The sequence below is a fragment of the Osmia lignaria genome, chromosome 4 (genome assembly GCF_051020975.1).
Source record: "Osmia lignaria lignaria isolate PbOS001 chromosome 4, iyOsmLign1, whole genome shotgun sequence".
In the NCBI taxonomy this organism is placed as follows: domain Eukaryota; kingdom Metazoa; phylum Arthropoda; class Insecta; order Hymenoptera; family Megachilidae; genus Osmia; species Osmia lignaria.
The window spans coordinates 9,072,927-9,091,425 of NC_135035.1; the positions used below are offsets into that span (position 1 = coordinate 9,072,927).

The window sequence follows — 18,499 nt, forward strand, 5'->3', positions numbered from 1 at the left end:
ATTTTTTTCCACTTAACGTTGAAACGGCGCAACGCGAGGTATTGGTGATAATTCGCGAAACGAAAGAAAAATCCGGTGGTTTGTATTAACAAGTTCTATTCAGGTAGAAATTTGCAACGGGTATTCCACCATTTTTCGTCCTTATTACGCTTCTCGTCAAAAGGGAGATCCGGTCTGGTGTTTCGAAATGAACGCGATAAGAGGAACACGTGTTGAACATGATTTCTCACCCTCTCCGAGTTATCTTTTCCGCTTTTCTTTTGTCCCCGTTCTCCCCTCTGTCGTCTATCTTTTTCATTACTCTCGATACATACAAATAAATCCTCGTTTTGCCCTTTTCACCAGGTGCTACGTCATTTTCCGAGCTCCTTCGATCGCGAAGGTTCGTATTTTCGCGATGCTTTCTCGTGGAAACACGAAAAAATGCACTGCGTTCCGTCACGCGCAACTGGGTCGCACTGCACTCGAGAAACCATACTAGCATCGAATAATGTATTCAGACAAACGGTTCCCTCGACGTATCTCCGATACACGCTGATGCTAAATCTTATGGAGGAGATCTCGCGCGGTGGCCAGAAAATATAATAATCTGCAGATTCGATAAATTGTAACAATAGGGGTGAATGGTAACGACAGAGAATTGGTTAAGCTGTATAACAGAAGAGATACCAGCTCCTTCGTTTAGATACTCTTTTCGTACATTTAAAATTATTTCACGATTGTTCCTGGCTTTTCATAACGAAATGACAAGAGAATACAATTTTAAGTAAATTTTAATTGTTCAATTTTCGAGCAACGATATTTTTCCTACTGTGCGCGAATTCGTTTAATAATCACAATTGATTATACGTAGAAAAGAAACATTTCTGTTAAGGTATGTACGACTTACCGAGAAACATTGTTTACGAACTAATTAAGGATAGGTAAGTTTGTTTCGAACTGTATTCTATTTCCAGTTGCTTCAAGTAAAAACGAACTCGCCCAGAATTCGAACGTTGATTAAACAATTTAAAGCTGCGACTTGAAAAGTTATCGCTGCTGCAATTGCAAAATTTCTCCGACGTCCGGGATAGCCATTTCTCAAGTCCGTTTTAATCCGTATGAAACGTACGGTTTGATCGTGTTACCGGAACGCATTAGATTTCAATTAGAGAATTACTCGATTCCGATGGAAACGAACGCGTGGAATATCCAAAGGCGAAGGGAAATACAGCGTATTTCTGGGCCATGTGAAAGTTGCCAGTAGGAAACGGTGATTGGAAAACAGCGAACCGTTTGAGACCGGGTCACGGACCTCCCGATCGTTCTCAAACTTTCCCGGTGCTCGTCAAATACGTTCCGAGTCTGTGGCGTCTAACTTGACTAATTGGCTTCCTCCTCGAACCGACTAATAATTGAATAATGAAATATCGGGACTACGAGGAGTGAAATTCGCACCGAAGGGAAACGGCTAAGCGTTACGTGAGAAACGTATACTTGCGTTTACATCGAACGCTGATTGTACAATTAAGGATACGAATAATTAGTTTGTGACCTGACACCTTTATCCACTCGAGTCTTGAAATTTTTCCTTTGAACACGCGATAATTGAATTTCTCGAGTACAATAATTAGCCGCGATCACACGATAATGACGACACGCAAAACTTGGGTGCCACGATACTCTGGTGGAACTAATTTTACGGAAAAAAGAATGTATTTCTCGTCGAACGAAAAATCGACGCCAGTTTTTGCGGTTACGTAGAAACGAGTCGAGTAAGGCTGGGGGCTCGACGAGCCGCCATTAACACGGAACGATCCTGAATCGGCAATCAGGGATCGAAAAATCTTAATCGCGCAATGACTCGACGTTTGACGGTGCAGAAAGCTCGCTTTTTGCCGGGACTGCGGGGAAAAAAGACGAACATTCGCTGGGAACGAGTATCGGGAGAAAAATGTTCTTGGTAACGCGCAGGTCTCTCCAACTTGTTTCGACTGAATTTTAAAACGGCTACATAGAGATTGATTAACAATTTTTTTCGAGGAAAAAGTAAACGCTGCGAGTATAATTTATACGAGTGAATCCCTCGAAAAAAGTGATTAATTTTTATATTTTACGAGCTAACGTTACCGCTATTCATCTTCAAGTTAATTCGAACGTGTAATTCTTCAATTATTTTAGAACATCCTGTAACCCCTCGGGATGTGAAGAACGTCACTCCGTAAGTTAATTAACTTGCCACGCGTCTGTGCATAAAAAGTGTGCCTCTTTGAAGTCTATCCCTGAAATCACTAATTCGATTATCCCCGGGCACCCTCGGAACGCTTCGAGCGTGTATTCAATTACGAGATCTTTTTACCGTGCGTATTTCTAGACAACTGTTCCATCGATCGGATCGTACGAAAGTTGGGAAGAAAAAAGAAATGACGTAGGAATTTTCCTTCAACCGTCTTTTCCGTAGAAGCGTTCCAGGCTGTTCGCACAAGTATCGGCACGTGACGGCGAATAATTCCCTCACGTCACCGGCAAAAACATCGCAACGCCGCGTCACGTTCGGCCCGATGAGATATTGCTGATCATTTCGCGAGTCGGTTATCGGGGATCGTTTCAATTTCCCGTGCGTCGGCCTCTTGTTCACCGTCGTGAGCTTCGACGTATCATGACGGACGGTCAGCCGGGCGACACCATTTTTCTTCGAGGCGAAATTACTTGGAGCTCTTTAACAAACGTCGAGTCATTGTTATCGCGACGTGGGATGACGTGACCGTTCGCCGTTTTCGCGATAAATCGAGGAAAATCGGGACGAAACCCCGTGGTGTTTCACGAACCACGATTTCACTGATTACTAATTTAAACGTAGAATCAACATAAATAAGACCTCGGGGGGGATTGTTCCAGAAACGGGTCGGTCGGTTGGTCTAATCATATAAGCTGTATATTAATTTATACAGCGAAATACTTCAATTATCTTTTATATGAATATCTCTTGCAATTAGACGGATGCTTAATTGAGTTTCCATATAAACGATTCATTGAAAGCATCTGTAACATTACAGTGATTCGTTTTTTTTAATTGAATTCCCAATTACACGGTGATTTAATTGATGTGCTGGCTGATTGCGTTCGCTTTGGAACGAATGAAATTGAACAGAGTACGGAATGGAAAACATTTCGAAAACTCAAATTGGTTCTATGATAAATTAAGGGATAGAATTTTTCTTTCTCAACGATGTAATACGATCCTAACACAGGAGGAAATTTTAAAAATGTAAAATTCCACGTACCTTTCAGTTCCCGAAATTCGGATGATCATTTTCTCCATGCGTCCAGAGACCCATTTTCCTCTCGTTGGAACGCAATCCAACAGCAGTTTGTTGCCCAAAAAATCCTGCTGCTGTAAGTTTATTTCTCTATTGACAGAAACAGATGAAACACAAAAGCACAACACAATTGTCCGCAAAGGAACAGCGATCGAGTAAGAACGCCTCGTGTTACCGGCAATCACCGATCCTCGGCTCGAACCGATACGTCTACGAAGGCGACGCGGCGCTCACTGCGGAGACTCGGTTGCGTACCCGCCCTTATAGCATCGTGTTGCGCTCACACCGCGCCCCCTTCGTCGCGCTTCCCCCCACCCGTAGTAGTTCCTCTCGCCCGCCGTTTTGACCCTCTGCGCCGTACCTCGCTCTGCACCCTCTTTCTCCCACCCTCTCGCGCATCTACCTGTACCTCACCTGCACCATCGACACACTGCCACCCACCTTACAGGATAACGCAAGCGTTCTGGAATAAGCGTTCAAAGGACCGGCATTCTTCGCGTATGCTTCGACACCTCGTGAGAATCAAAGATTGCGAGAGAATAGAATTCGTTCCAAGCGTTTCATCGGAGTTTGATTCATTCTATTTTATTTCCTGAGGGAGTGTATTTTGAAATGATTATTATTTTGAACAATAAATGGTCCTGATATTTCACGAGGTTTCCACAGTACAAAGGGCAAGGTGGGATTACCTAAACTTGCTCCAATTTGCCAGAATGCACTACAACTTGGTTGGACCTGCTCCAGAACTCATCATACCGAGCGTGAACTCACCTCACCTCGTGCTAACCTTCTCGAAATCGTGCAGACCCACTTGGAATCGCGGTATAACTCTCTTCGGGCTTCTTCAATTCCTGCAGAATTGCTTCGGTATGAAATTCTTTAGCAATACCAACAGGGTATGATTAAAGACAATCGTCCTAACTTACCTTCAATTTATATTAATTGTCCAAAATACATCAGGACGATTCATATTGATCCCGTTGGAGATTTGCTTGAAATTCCTGTCACTTTAACTCCGAGTGCCACCCCTATGTGGGACCCAGCCCTAAATCGGAGTAATCCTACCTGAGATCAACGTTCTAACTAGCGTTAGTTCTCTTCGACCCTCCTCGATCCTCGGGATCCGCTTCGCGTCGAAGCCGGCTCAGTTAGCCGCGGGTTCGCTCGAACGCGTGCCAATCCGCCCCGAACTCGCTCGAATCCGTCCGCTCGTTCGTCTCTGCGGCTGTCACGTAGCTAGATGGTACATAACGTCGTGTTCACGTCCCTCTGACACAGACGTATGTCCGACTGTCGGTGGTGAGCACCCCGCATCATTAATTTATCCATCGCCAGGGTTGCCCGGGGGCAAACGGGTCGTGACATCCACGGGCTCATCAGACAAACGGGAAAGCCCAAGGGTGATGGCTTAAAAAAACATTCCTTTCGAGCATCTCCAGACTAACTCGCATTCCTGTACCGAACATCTGCGAGAGGGTGAGCCATCGTGGCTGTCGGCGTTTCCACCCCACCCGTCCGACTTCCATTCCTATTCTTATTTCGTTTCGTTACCGGCAGCCAAATAAAAAGAGGAGAAATACATTCGGAAAGAGACGCGAGTATCGTTTAAAATGACGACGCGGCTGTTACGAGATACCGAGCTTGTTCCACTGACCCTCTTGACCCCGTTTTTCACTGGCGAGTTCTGTGAGACTACCGTGAAAAAAAGAAAACGTGGCATGAGCTTTGCATACTCTCTAAAAATCATGCGTCGTCTTTGTATCTCTGCTTTTCCTTTCCCAGGGATGCTTCAGAGGAACTTTAATTTCCTCTGTCTACCTCTTCGTTTTTGTTGCTACTTTTAATTTTAACGTTTTATACAGAAAAATTGAAATTTTTAGCCAGATGCAAGTCAAACACAATCAACTTCATCCATTTCTATCGTATTAGAAATGTAATTGCTGACGTTTATCTGTCTCGCCGTCTGTCGCTTTTTGAGGAGGAGCGTTTTGATCTGACATCTGGAGGCACCCTCGAGTCACCCCATCAGTTTTCAAGCCAACAGACATCTTCAACGATCACCCTATATTTTTCTTTCAGGGACGGAACGAAATTTAACGAGGCTGCTAACAAAGATCTCGTTTATTCGACAACCAGTCTGTGCTCGCGGTGGCACGCGATAGCGAGTACCGAACGAAATCTACAAAATCGTCGCTGTTCGCGTACAATGAAAGTTGGCTCGTTAAATCCTCCGCTTCGGCATCTGCTTCGTCGTAAATGCTTTCGCGATACGCGCGACCGGCTAAAATATTTGCCAAATACGCAGCTCCGGACAAATTTATCGCGATAGGATAAATTTACTACGGTTAATATTCTCGATCCGTTTCTCTCTCTCACTCTTTCAGTAAAAACGATGCGAGATAGATAAAATACGATGAATTATTGTCTTAACGCACGGTTAATATTCGCGTTAACATCGCGAGAAAAGTCGAGTATCGTGAATTTACGAGACGCGTTTATGATTGTACAGAAAATATAAAATCGTGCGAGTCGATCAACGTTGCCCGGAGAATATTGCGAGTTTACCCTGTCTTTCTTTTCGGCCATTCAAAGTACCATAATCTCGGCGAAATTATGAAAAATTGAGCTCGATCGAGGACGAAACGCGTTTAAAAATGCAGGTATATTGAAATGCTCGTATTAAAGTGAATAACAGTCTTACGGCTAAAAATGCGAATGCTGCAATTAATGATTAAATAACCCGTCAACTCGAAACCATCACCCCATTTACAGAAAACAATAAAATCACACGTTCACGTGTCACATTTTCATACAATCTATTGCTCTTCTCTATTCTTCACGCTGAATCGATTGAAAATCGAACGTCACGTCACCGCGTAATACTTAAGGCACTTGTTCGCGATTCTAAGTTTCGCTTACATGGTAGAGACGCTGCTATTGATGAATATCGACAGTATTGATAAAGCGAATGAGAGTGACTGGTAAAATATACAAAGTGTATAAATACAATTGGTGGTACTTGCTGCAAATCTAAAACTTTCCATACATCAATCACTCCAATTAGCCTTACCGATATCATAATCCTTGGACGGCTATGTTGGGTCAATCATGACCCGAATGTGCAAATGATTCTCAATTAAAAATAGTCTCTTAAATTCTTTCACAAAAGCCTCTCGTACGTTGAACAAATAATATCTAAGTGAATAGTTTCAAATATATGTACCTATCAAATTGAAATGGAAAAGATTAAATCAATAGCAACATCTCTACACGGTATACATGCTTTTACGTTTTCATTTTTATTCGAAATAACGAACAATTATCTGAACGATCCCCGAAAACAGTTCACGAGGAATCAACACACAAGCGAAGAAAGAAATCGTGAAAATAAAATGATTGGCGATTAGCACACGAAATCCGGTCTCCTCATCGTTGATCGTCGATTCCTGTCTACATTTGTCATTTTACACTACGGAATAATCCTCGATCAGCGTCTCACCGAAATGAGTTACCACGTAATCGTGATAATACATCATTATGCAAAGTGGTTGTCCGATAATGAGGCTCGCCCACACCGTGATATTGCCCCATCTTGAGCCCCAATGTTGCTCCACCTTCTTACTTAGCAACGATAATGGTATCTGGAAAATCAATTAGAAAGTTTCCTGCTGTTGGCGTGCTACTGCAAATTAATATTAATCCTTCTACCGTCGGACCGTTTCCGGAAAGATGATTCTTTCATGAGAAAGTCCTGTCGCGATCGGGTCATCCGATATTATCATCTGAGAAACTTGATCCCCGTAGACGAGGAAACTGTTTGAATTGAAATATCTTTTCAATTTCGATATCATCGATATTCTTTTTAGCGATGGTTACATATTCCTTTCCGCATTGTACTTTGACATCGATTTACATGAATTTCAGCGATTCAACAAAGACGCGAGAAATTTAAATTTCGAAACTGTAAGTTCGTAGAAAAATTGATCCCGTAATATCGCAACAAGCAACGGAGATTTTTCAAGCAACGTCAGATATCATTTTGTATATTTAGCTCGGGTTGATGCAATAAAAAGTTTACCAAGCAGGGAAAACTTCAAACTCGGTATCGCGTTTTGTTTTACTTAATCAAACTTTTAAATCAGCTTATATGGTATACAATTTTAAAAGAGTACGCTAACAAAATAACTTCCAATGAAAATTCCCTTGCTTGTAATCCGAATATTTCAGTCTTTAACTTCACAATTATTTAACAAGAAGAACAACTCTCGAGACTGCCGACAAATTTCAAAGAAAAATCGATTATAAAAACCTACCTGTCCCATCATTCCCATAAACGCCCACGTTTTAAACGTCTTCAGAGGTACGCTCACGAGATACTCGTGAAAGAAGGCGCTGATAAAAAACACGGTGACAGAGGCGGTCGATTTTCCGTACCCCATCTCGATGATAGGAATGTACAAGTGCCTGCAATCAGTCCAGAAAAAAAGAAAAAAAAACCTTTCACACATAGTACTTTCAGCGGCATTAACCAGAGAAATTATGCGTTCACTTAATGGAAAGGATCTCGATGTACGCCTCGTTTCTCCCGGCAATTCTCAAGCGGCAAGAAATACCCGAGCGAACGTTTTCCTCGGCATGCAAGCCGCTGCTATCACGGTGTTGTGCCGCAAAGCGACATCGTGCGAAAAGAACAGCACGTAGATAAGGTGTGTCGCGTTTAAGGATCAACGCGTACGGAATCGCGTCGAAAAATTAAAGCAATGGCCGTGGAAGTTTGGTCGGAATAGCGACACTTTGCTTGTCGGCTCGCGAGGAAACGGCGCGGTTCTCGGTCGAGTCAGAGAGGAGATCGTTAGCCGGCTGGTTATCAGCAACGATGGTACATTGGAAAGAAGAAAGGTAAAAGGTGGTAAGAGAAGGATAAAAAGAAAGCTGGCGTAAAGAAGCTAGGAGAGAACAGAAGGAAGGAAGGAAGGAAATTCAAAGGTGGAACGCGGTCGTCGAGGACGGTTTCACCGTCGCGAAGAAGAGATTCCTTTCTTTAAAGATCCACCCTCCTAGTTGCACCGCGAAACCATCCCCCCCTCTCAGCTGTTTCGTTTTTACCTCACCCCTTTGCTTGTCCCTCTCGTCGCCGCGCCGTTGGAAAAGACGCTTCGAAATATCTTCCAGTTATAGAGGAGGCATTATAAGTTCCGCGGGGAATAAACAGCCTTAAGTGCGCGCACCGCGATGCGTATCGGCTTTTCCCATTACAAACCTGAAAGGACGTCGTCTTCGTCGACAGTCGTCCTCCCCCCGTTCTCTCGTCTACCCTCCACATCCCTCCCGGTACCCTCATGCTCGTCGTCTGTGCAGCTTTTCCATTTTCACCTCTCACGACCCCCCGTCGCCTTGGCGGTCGCATGGCTGCGTGCCAGTTGCAGCTCGCAATTGCAGCTGCATATCTCGGGCGAGACGAAAAAAAAGAAACGCGAGCCTAGAAGCGCAGGTGCGGTCGGAGAGGAGAAACTGCGAAGGATGCGGGGAAACGACGAATTTCGAGACTCGAGAACCACGACTACGCGGTTTCCCCGTGAGCAAAGCCGATTATGTTTTTTCCCGGGTTAATTATTCGGAAATAAATTAATTGAAATTTGATATTTGAATTAATTGAAATTTTTGGAAAAATCGAACGTTGTATAGCGCGATGTTTCTTTGTACTACGGAGGGTTATTGTTTCTGATGGCGCGTCGGTCTCAAGAGAACCCTTCGAACCGGGGATTTCAACCCTTCCGGGACGCGACACCCTTTCTTCACCGCGGTCGCGCAATAACAACTTTTCCACGGCTACTTTTTCGGGGATTTAAACTTTTCCGCGAAGCTACTTTCGAAGTAAAAACGCCTGCTGCGCCGAAGAAGGTCGTCACCGTGGTGGAGCGAGTTGTTAGCAGCACGTGCACCCGGCAAAACCGACGGAAAGTGGAAGACCCTATATGGAAAGTTTCCGGTAACTTTGCTGATTGTATTGAGCGATGCATAATCCAATGGAACGACGACAAGAAAAATGTATGGGGATAAAAAGCAAAGTGTTCCAACGAGCGACAAGCTTGCGCTTGACTCATGGATGATTTTGTAATCATTTTCAGAGCCGAATGCTGGCAATCGTGAATATATAAAAGCTTAATTGATTATGTTTAATTAATTATAACTGATCGGTAAGTTGAGATAAAGGGAACAATTTCTAAGTGCAGTGCATCGCCGACCTTCCAGACGCACTCTATCTATACTTTGAGATTGCTACAAATAAATTATCGATCAGTGTTACGAAACAACAGTGAGGATTAACTAATGAGCACGTCAGGGTACGTTGAATGAATCGATTTTCCGAAACAATCGGTAAAACAGAAGATTTTCCCGATACGAACTGTCAGGTAGTTCCATTTTCGTGGCAGAATAGTTTTCAAACAGAAGCTGCTAGCCGACACCCTTTCCACTTACACGGACATTAAAAGTACTACTTAGAGTGGCAGCAGTTATATATAGAGGGGTGACAGTGGAAGCTAAAACAATTAGCCGCGCAGCAGTTTCCAGCGGGGTTAAAAGGGGTGGCGGTCGAGGGAGGCGTACAAGCGCGGGGAAAGTCTCTGATTCACGGAAATTTCTCTTCCTTTTCGGAGGCCAGACAGGACCAGCTTTCTCGCGAAAAATGTAATTAAATCTCCTTAAAGCGGGGCACACTCGTTAACGAAGTTTACCCGCTTAGGCGGAAAGAAGCTCGATCAAAGTACCACTCGCGGCGGGATACCGATTTCTTTTCCTTATTTCCACCCTCCGTTCGTACCATTTACCATGAGAAAAGTAAAATCCCACGGGGTGCTCATAAGATTGCATCAAAATCAAATTATAATTGATCAGAGATAAATGGCACATTAATTAATTCGTTAGTTCTAAATACCAGGTACTTTCTGTAATCCTAGCTTAAATCGAAAATCAAAGGAAACAAATCCGAAAAAAATCGGGCAAGAGAAAAAAAGTCAAAGCAATGGAAAATGGTGGTTCATAGAGAACGTAATCCACGATCAACCGTTTCAGTGGCATTTTCCGTTTCGATCCGACTGCAAAGGGCCGAGGTTCGTTCACTTTCCGCGAAAGGTTGGCGTTCTGTACACAATCGTAACCGAGCAGCGTATCGTAGCATAGCAAATAGCGAATCAACGACACTTACCGCAAAGCCCATCGATGCACCGGCATGTTCCATGTTCTCCAGAAAGTGTCGATGTTATTCGCGTTCCACCAGTCGCAGTAGAAATTCCGATCAGCGAAATGCAACAGTTCACCCATCAGATTCAGGAACGAATGAAATATCAAGTAGAAGAAGCACAACCAGACAAGATGGTTCGGTATCTGGAACATAGAAACATACTTCTCTATTACTATCCGTCCTTACATTAATGGATACAGTAATTTTTTGCCATTTATTGAGAGACGGACATTTATTTAGATAGCGCTCGAATGGACGTCGTTTTCATCCTTTTTATTACCAGGAGCGAAAGGTTTTTCACGCGGTATCGTTCGAACTTTATTAGATCGGAACGCAACACCATTGGTATACGTATAGCCGAGGGCAACGGGAGCCGATATTTTATTTCCTTTTGTTTCGTATCCTTCATTCGTAGCTCGTTAATCCGACGCAAATTTCTGTCTCTCGATATTCCATTGCCGCAGCCCTGCGGGGGTGGCAGTGCAATTTCCACGTAATTCTTAACCACTGTTAAGCACACTGCGGCCCGCGAGCGTGCGAACAGCCAGGGAAAAGGAACGACGGAAGAAAAGGAAATACGATAGTCGTTGAAGCTCACCACCAAGGGAACGCGATGCTCTTTCGCGTCGTATAATATTTAAAAGGACCTTCGTTAATGGGGAAACAAAGAAGGAACTAATGGGATGGGTGAAAAGTATTGTTTCTATTATTTTCGTTGATGTTCCGGGTAATTACTGTCGTGTTAACACCTTTGGCGTTACTTCAAAATCAACAATTAAGAATATTCTGAAATTTGGACTTGATTTAAAATTTTTCCAAAAGTAGATCTCGCTTGCGAACGGAATCGTCGCGATTGGTGGAGGACAGCGAAAGGCAATCGCGGAAGAGAAGATCAAACGGATTCTTTCGGCGTTACGTTCGTTTCCTCTCCGGCTAGGTAGCCGGCTTGTCCAACGAAGAATTTTCAAGTTATTTCGTTCCGAATGTCTCCTCTAATTCCCCCTCGAGCATCCTCGAGCTTCCGTCGGCCCTTTACGCGCTCCAAAGGACTTAATAATGTTGCCAGGCACAAAGGTCAAGTCTCTCGTGCCGGCAGGCATTCGCAGCACTTTTATGGAAAGGGATGGAACACCCTTCACCAGGAACTGTCTTTCCTTCTTCATCAACCCCTTTCAACGCGACCGTCCGACTTCTCCACGAACGGTCCTCCACGTACTCCGTAAAAACTTACCTCGACGTTTTAATTTCGTTTACCTCGGCATGATGCCGACCGGAAGGGGATACACGGCTGGTGAAACCCCTTAGGTGGTAGGGGATAAAACCCCGTTGAACCGTTTGAAACAAGCCGATGATGGCACAAAGGAAAAAGCGGCAGGGTAAACTTTGAGCCGGCTTCCTGGCCAGAGGCTATCTCAAGAACGAAACAAGCCTCTCCTCCGTCACGAGATTTTCCATCAAGAGGGAAAAATCTTGGTGGATGATATGTGACAAGATAGAAACAAGAGGGATACCGGGGTAACAGCCTCGTGACAACGAAATTTTCCTATTAACCCTTATTAGACAGTTGATCCCCTAAAACGGCGGCTATTTAAATTTAATTTTACACTCTGTTTCATTTCGATTTTCGAAATTTTCAATCTACGAAATAAACGTCCAGTTGGTCGCGCTCGATTTTCTTTCATTTTTCTTTCCTTCATTTAGCTCTCTTTCGCTTTCCTCTCCTTCTCTCGAGACTCACGGGTATACGTCGCGCAGTATTTACTGCAGCACCGTGGCCGATGTAATCTAGAGAGTAGCTGTTATCGTATGAAGAGCGGGATGTAAGAATAACAATCAGGAAACGGGAGAAAAATTGAGCAAACTTTATAGACGTCGGCTCGAGATGACGACGAAATTGCCCGATCCTCTAACCTTGTCATTATTTCTTCGTAAAGCAGCGCGATACCCTCTTCTATCAACTTTCGATCTCTCCTCCTGCTTTCTGAGCTGCGAACGATCTCTTGAAAAAATATTACCCTTATATAATAACGAAGTAATCTTCCGTTGTAATAACGTTTCAGAGAAAATGTAACATTCTTTGATTTACATGATTGTAGAACCATTTTACAAGGTCCGATATGGACCAACGTGTGTAAGTACATATAAAAAATTCAACGTACCTTAGGTGGTACTGTTGAAGCCAATATGCCTGCGTTATTGATGGAAATCGATCGATCGTTCGTTCGGTATATATGCATAAAGCGACTAAGGGCGAGCTGGCAGGACAAGGTGCCAGGTAAGGTCGACGGATAAAAGAGCAAAGGAGCGGAGCGTTTTGTACAGCCTCTCTCACCTGTCACTTCTTTTTCGTCAGAGGAGCTGCCGCGCGTCAAAGAGATTCCGAAACGAGCGACGAGCGAAGGGAGCCACTCGTATAAAACAGATCGATCTAAGGAAACGACCTCGTTGGCAGCGGACTGCAGGAAAATTGCGTTTCCCCATTACGACGAGATTAAAGTACTCGTCCTACATTGCAGTTCCAAACCTCCCTCCCCCGTTACTGTTCGCCTTTCACTCAACCCCCAATCTAGTTTCTCTTTGAACACCACCTTCTGTCTTCGAACTTCGCCTCGAGATCGTATATAAGAACCGCAATTAACCGGCGACGACCACGGTCCGACCGATGCGACGGCCCTCCAAGTTATTTGCGGTGTAAACGAAAATAAGGAGTCGCTGTATGAGGCCAAGTGTATCCTCAAAGTCTCAACGAAGGTACACTCTCTTTTCTCTCCGCGTTTCACCCCTACGTTCGACCCTTCGATCGACAAACAATTATTTTTCCCTCTCGAACGAAGAGAGGACAAAAGAGGCGTCCCGAGAATGAGCAATCCTCCTCGTGGCGTGACTTATGAGATTGAAAGAGGAGTTCTCGTTGCCTCGAGGAACCATAGGCTCCAGTTATATTTTCCGCTTCGAGTTCGCGCAAACGAAACGTCGATATCGCTCCCGGCGATGGTTATTACTCGTTCCTTAATTCGTACAAATTTCTAAATAAATAAGTGCCTTTGAAAAATTATTTGTCGAATAGGTCGAAGTTATCGGCTGATCGATTGCCGATAATTTCGAGGGTCAGAAATATTGACCAGACCAGCGGTGGTTATTTGCACGCATCGCGTCGCGGACGTCGATAATTAAATAACTCGATGGGCCCCAATTAACGGAGGCGCGGGAAAAATTTGTTAACGAACCTGGTCGATGCGCAGCTTTTTTCAGTCGCCGTTTTAATCGCGAACGAGTAACAGCGGTCGACCCTTAGCTCCGGAAGGGTCGCCTATTATACACGATTCGGTAGGAGGCTCGCGGTAGTCGCTTTGGGACCAAGTCATATATAATTAAATTCGGTTCGCCGAGTACGACTCACTGATCGAAACACTACGGCTGGCTAGTTTCGATCTCGAGAATTCCGGCTAACGAGAGAATAATAACGAGCACGAATAACGATGATCGAATAGGATCGGTCTCGATGGACGCTCGCGGTGGAGTGGCTCTAGAAGAGAGGGCAAGACGCGAATAAATATACAGAAAAAAAAACAAAAAAACAAACAAGTCCATTATCGACAATGGATTACCTATGCAGCAGTCGTTTTAGCACCGATTTTCACGTTAATACAGGAAAATGTTGCGGACAGGATGAACAGGGGAACCCATTTTTCTGATTACCCATCCATTAACGCGGACCCCCGACCTCCATTTCGTCGGCTTTTCGCTCACAAATAACAACGTTCCGCGATATTACATTATACAGAATTAATCTAATGGTTTTTATCGTTGATGTTGGACGTTGTTCCTTTGATACGCGGCTGTTCCCCGTTATACGCGTCGCGTCACCCCGATTCGCTCGTTCCCGCCCTCAGCATCGTCCCTACAGACCGGTAACGAAAATTTTAATTAACGCATCGAGAGCGGAGAGAGGCAGAAGAGACGCATCGTGTCGCGGCTTTAATGGCAGCCGCGAATGTTACGCGTCAAATTATGAAGCTGTGTTTTCAGAGTTTACGTCGTCGGTTATGGGATAACGCGGTTATTTCCCGCCGCTCGAAACCCGATAAAATCCATACAACGCGACAACGCGGCAAGCTGCCCTTTGTGCACGCCCGCGAGATAGTAATCTGCTCGGATTTCACGGCTGCGTTCCGCTATGAAATGGTTACGCTGTAACGCCTCGCGAGTTCGCGAAACAATCACGAGCTAAGGGAAGTTACGGGGTTGATTCACGGACGCGTAACTTCTGAGGAAACGCGTCAACGGGGGAGACAAAACCGGAACATCACGTTGAATTTTACCCCATCTATTAAATATCGCGCCCGGGATCCGGGATTCCTTTAAGAACCAACGGAAATACGAACTTCGTAAAGGGAGTTGTACGTATACGCGCCTCGTCGAAGCTACATTGCCTTCCACTTCCGGAATCGTCAAAGCGACGCGCCTCGAGGTACCTCGCCTCCAGCTCGACGAGAAGAACAATATCTCGGGGATCTAGCTTTCTCGCAGACCTTCGTTTAACCATCTTTTACAGACAATCGTGATTTCTGCAGCCGCATAATTTACGCCTAGGGCGAAAAGAATCGCGAGCCATGGATTCCTAGATTCGTCACGGAATTTTCGGCATGCATAGAAACGATGGTCGCTACAGCAAAGCATGCCAGGAGGAAACTGAAGCGTTCGACGCATGCCGTCTATCCGAGGATTTGCAACCCAAACCCGGACTCTGTGTTAAACGACACACTCATCTGCGACACGCTCCGAGAATCGAACGATACCTCTCAGCTCGCGACGAACTTCGCGTAACCAACGAAAAGGAGATTGAATTCGCAAATATTGCTTCGAGGCTTTCCACCTAAGAGGTCCCCGACGAGAGGGCGAACAATTCGAAGAGGGCCGCGTGCACGCTCGGGAACACATGTAGAATACGAAGCTGCGTTATCCATGTGAATGTATCATTGTGTGCGTTCGCGTGGTTTTATGCACCACCCAGTGAAAGTACCAAACCGAATTTCTGCGAAAGCGGGAAACAATGCTCTAAGAAGATTTACCTAGATCTAATGAGAGAATTACTGTGATTCCCGCGATATTATTCGAGTAAATATTTGAAATCGAGCTAATTATATAAATTTCAGCTAATTGGGTGTAGTTTTATTTTCGTTCGCTTTGTTGTCAACCGAAAGTGGATTATACTCACAGCTAATTTCAGCATCCGTTCGGAAGCCTTCGCCACGTCCATGTTCTGAAAAATAAACGAGCTTCGATTATTAATTTGAAGAAATCCAGGCGAACGGTAAACACAATTAGGATAGAAGTTGTGGAACTAGGGGTGGAGGAACAGGACGGAATAGGGGGTGCGAAACGAAAGTTCCTAATTGGACTCGAACCCGCGGAATATGTAGCTCGAAATCGCCAGTTCGCGCGGAAATTTTTGCACAATGATTACGACGAAACAGGGGGTGGCTCGTAATTAAAGCGCCAATACAATTAACAGGGCTGGGATATTCGTAAGCCTCATCCTGAGCAGGATTTTATAAAAGTTCTAAAAATATTGAAGAAACCGGGTGATTTTTATTCGAGCTTCGATCGACTGTACATCGGTACTTTTCACGAATGTTTATCTTTTAAAAGCTGTACCGTGTACACTTCACCGCGGTCAACATTTATATTTATTCGTTGTGATATGAATAATATAGAAATATCACGGATATTTTTCATCCCTCGTGTTGCATTTATTCTCGATTTCAATATAAATATATCTTTATTACTCCTCTCTCATAAATGTACGAATGAATTGTGACTGTAAATAGCGTGGAAGGATTAAAAAGTTTTCAAATATATTTCAGTCTCCTCGGAAAAATTCGAATTATCATTTTTATTCATCAAACAGTCATTGCACACTATTTGCAGAACATTTTATGACCCGTGAAATTCAGTAGAAATATCGAACGCACAATTAATTAACACGTCGACCCATTATAGTATAAATTACTGACCTTTTCAGTGCCCATTGAAATCATGTATTTCGATTTCGTATAACGTTATTTTTGCTGTTTCAAGTATTTATTATAAACCGTCAAAATTTCTAACTCTGAATCGGAAAGCCGTCTATTATCAAAGTTCCAAACGCTTGTCAAAAATGCAAACATACGAGGTAGGTAGAATATATTCTGCGGTATCAGTATTAATAAACCAAATGGAAAACACAAAGTTTCGCCGATTAGATTAATGTTCAGCAGGAACTAGCTCGGAATACTTGTGGTTTCCGGAAAGTATCTCTTATTCCCGTACGCTTGGAAAACGTCGAAGGAGCTTTCCAGCAATGGAATTGATATTTCGTGCGGTGTACTAATTGAATACAGGGGAAGGAAACTACCCCTCCGGCGTTTCGCTTAAGTGGCGGTTGTCGAGGTATCTCGGAATGGCACAACACGAGAACCCACGGTGCTTATACACCAGGCTTACAAATAAATACCTAAAGAGCCTGCTGTCGATTTCAACACACCATTTGCACACGAGTGTCCGTTTAACCCCGGCGTGTGCGTCCGTAATCTGGCGCAATCTAATCCTCCAATTTCTCGTCCCAGAGAAACGGAACAAAAATACGATTCCTCTAACGAGATTCGTTCCGAGGAATCGGTATCTTTTCAGAACTTTTCAGAAAATTTCAAATTACGCGATTCGTATTTGTCGAACACGCTGGAATGGAATGGTAATTCGATTTCTCTTTGGACACGGCAATTCCTACGGACGTTTCGCAGAAATTGAAACGAAACTATGTATAATTATACGCATCCTGAGACTCGTAATTACAGCGTTTGATGCACGTTCGTTATAAACTCAGAATATAATATTCTAATTTCAGACGAGCCGGCTGTATGCAACGCCCGATTTTGTTCCCAGGATCGCTTTGAACCTTAAATATTCCCTTACGATCGAATGAATAAAAGTTTCGCCGACTAAGTAATTGAACTTGGCCAGCCATGCGATAGGCTTTCGTGACTGAACGAACCTTCGTGTTAGTTAAATTATCAGAATTACCAGCTGATCGATCATTAAAATTCTCCGGGCATTAGATGATTGCCAATTCTCGTCTGGGTGTTAGATTCGTGATCCATAAACAGAATGCCACTCTCGAGCATTTCTATTCATTCCCATTCGACATCGGCGTTACAGAATGTCCGAAGAGGAACTTGTTGAATTTCTGATGAAAATCCCGGGATCCTAAGCGATATCGCGTTCTATATTTTCCGTCGAAAGGGTACTCTCGGTTGCCTCGAAAGCGTTCGCGAATGAATAGTGCCGCTCGAGTGGTGTACGCGAGCAAAGCACTGCGAAAGGGGGAAAGTGAAGAGCGTTTGAAGCGAAAATAAAAGTAGAGCGTATCGTTGGAGAGGGTCGCGTTTAAATCTCACGCGTGTGACACTGCGTTGACTTGATTCCTCCTATTTCCCGTCTTCGCCTTTGCTTCTTGCTTCGACCAGGGAGACGTAGCCGGAGGATCGATCGTCCGAACGGATCAAAGGCCGGAAACCTTCGTGGGAGAAACCTTAGTGCACACAGAGGGGTTATAATAAGCCGTCTCGAGCGAAAACGCGAACGCTCTCGAGGCCGGTACAGTCGTAACTCGAGCCATCGACAGAACTGACTACACCACTGAAACTGAACACTGCTCCCGTCGAAGGCGCCTCGAGTTTACGTCCATTTATCGACGGACTGAATATGAGCCGAGCTTCGAATGACTACACTGTTCAAGTACCAGTGGATTGTGTTTTTATTGTGGCAAGAATACTGGACGAAGATCAAGGAAAAAGAAACGGTACGAGGAAAAAGAAAGGAAGCATGGAAACTTGCGAACTATTATTTCCTTCTTTCGACATCGTTTCAATTAGAGGCCGGAGATTTACGACTTTGCATCCACGAACACCTACCTCGA

The 18,499-nt window shown here is 44.2% G+C and overlaps 2 protein-coding genes across 2 annotated transcripts in view; both read right to left on the reverse strand.

Moving 5' to 3' along the window:
* LOC117603459 (uncharacterized) overlaps positions 1–3,547 on the reverse strand; it is a 42,242-nt gene extending 38,695 nt beyond the window's left edge. Inside the window, exon 1 of the mRNA XM_076688076.1 lies at positions 3,264–3,547. The gene's annotated coding sequence lies outside the window, so the exon portion shown is untranslated. The remainder of the gene's footprint in view (positions 1–3,263) is intronic.
* A 483-nt stretch (positions 3,548–4,030) lies between these two features.
* mdy (diacylglycerol O-acyltransferase) overlaps positions 4,031–18,499 on the reverse strand; it is a 76,640-nt gene continuing 62,171 nt past the window's right edge. The window contains exons 9-13 of the mRNA XM_034322629.2: positions 15,761–15,805; positions 10,507–10,685; positions 7,613–7,763; positions 4,226–6,940; positions 4,031–4,150 (exon numbers count right to left, since the gene is read on the reverse strand). Coding sequence (XP_034178520.1) covers positions 6,764–6,940; positions 7,613–7,763; positions 10,507–10,685; positions 15,761–15,805 — 552 coding nt within the window. The 3' untranslated portion in view covers positions 4,031–4,150; positions 4,226–6,763. The remainder of the gene's footprint in view (positions 4,151–4,225; positions 6,941–7,612; positions 7,764–10,506; positions 10,686–15,760; positions 15,806–18,499) is intronic.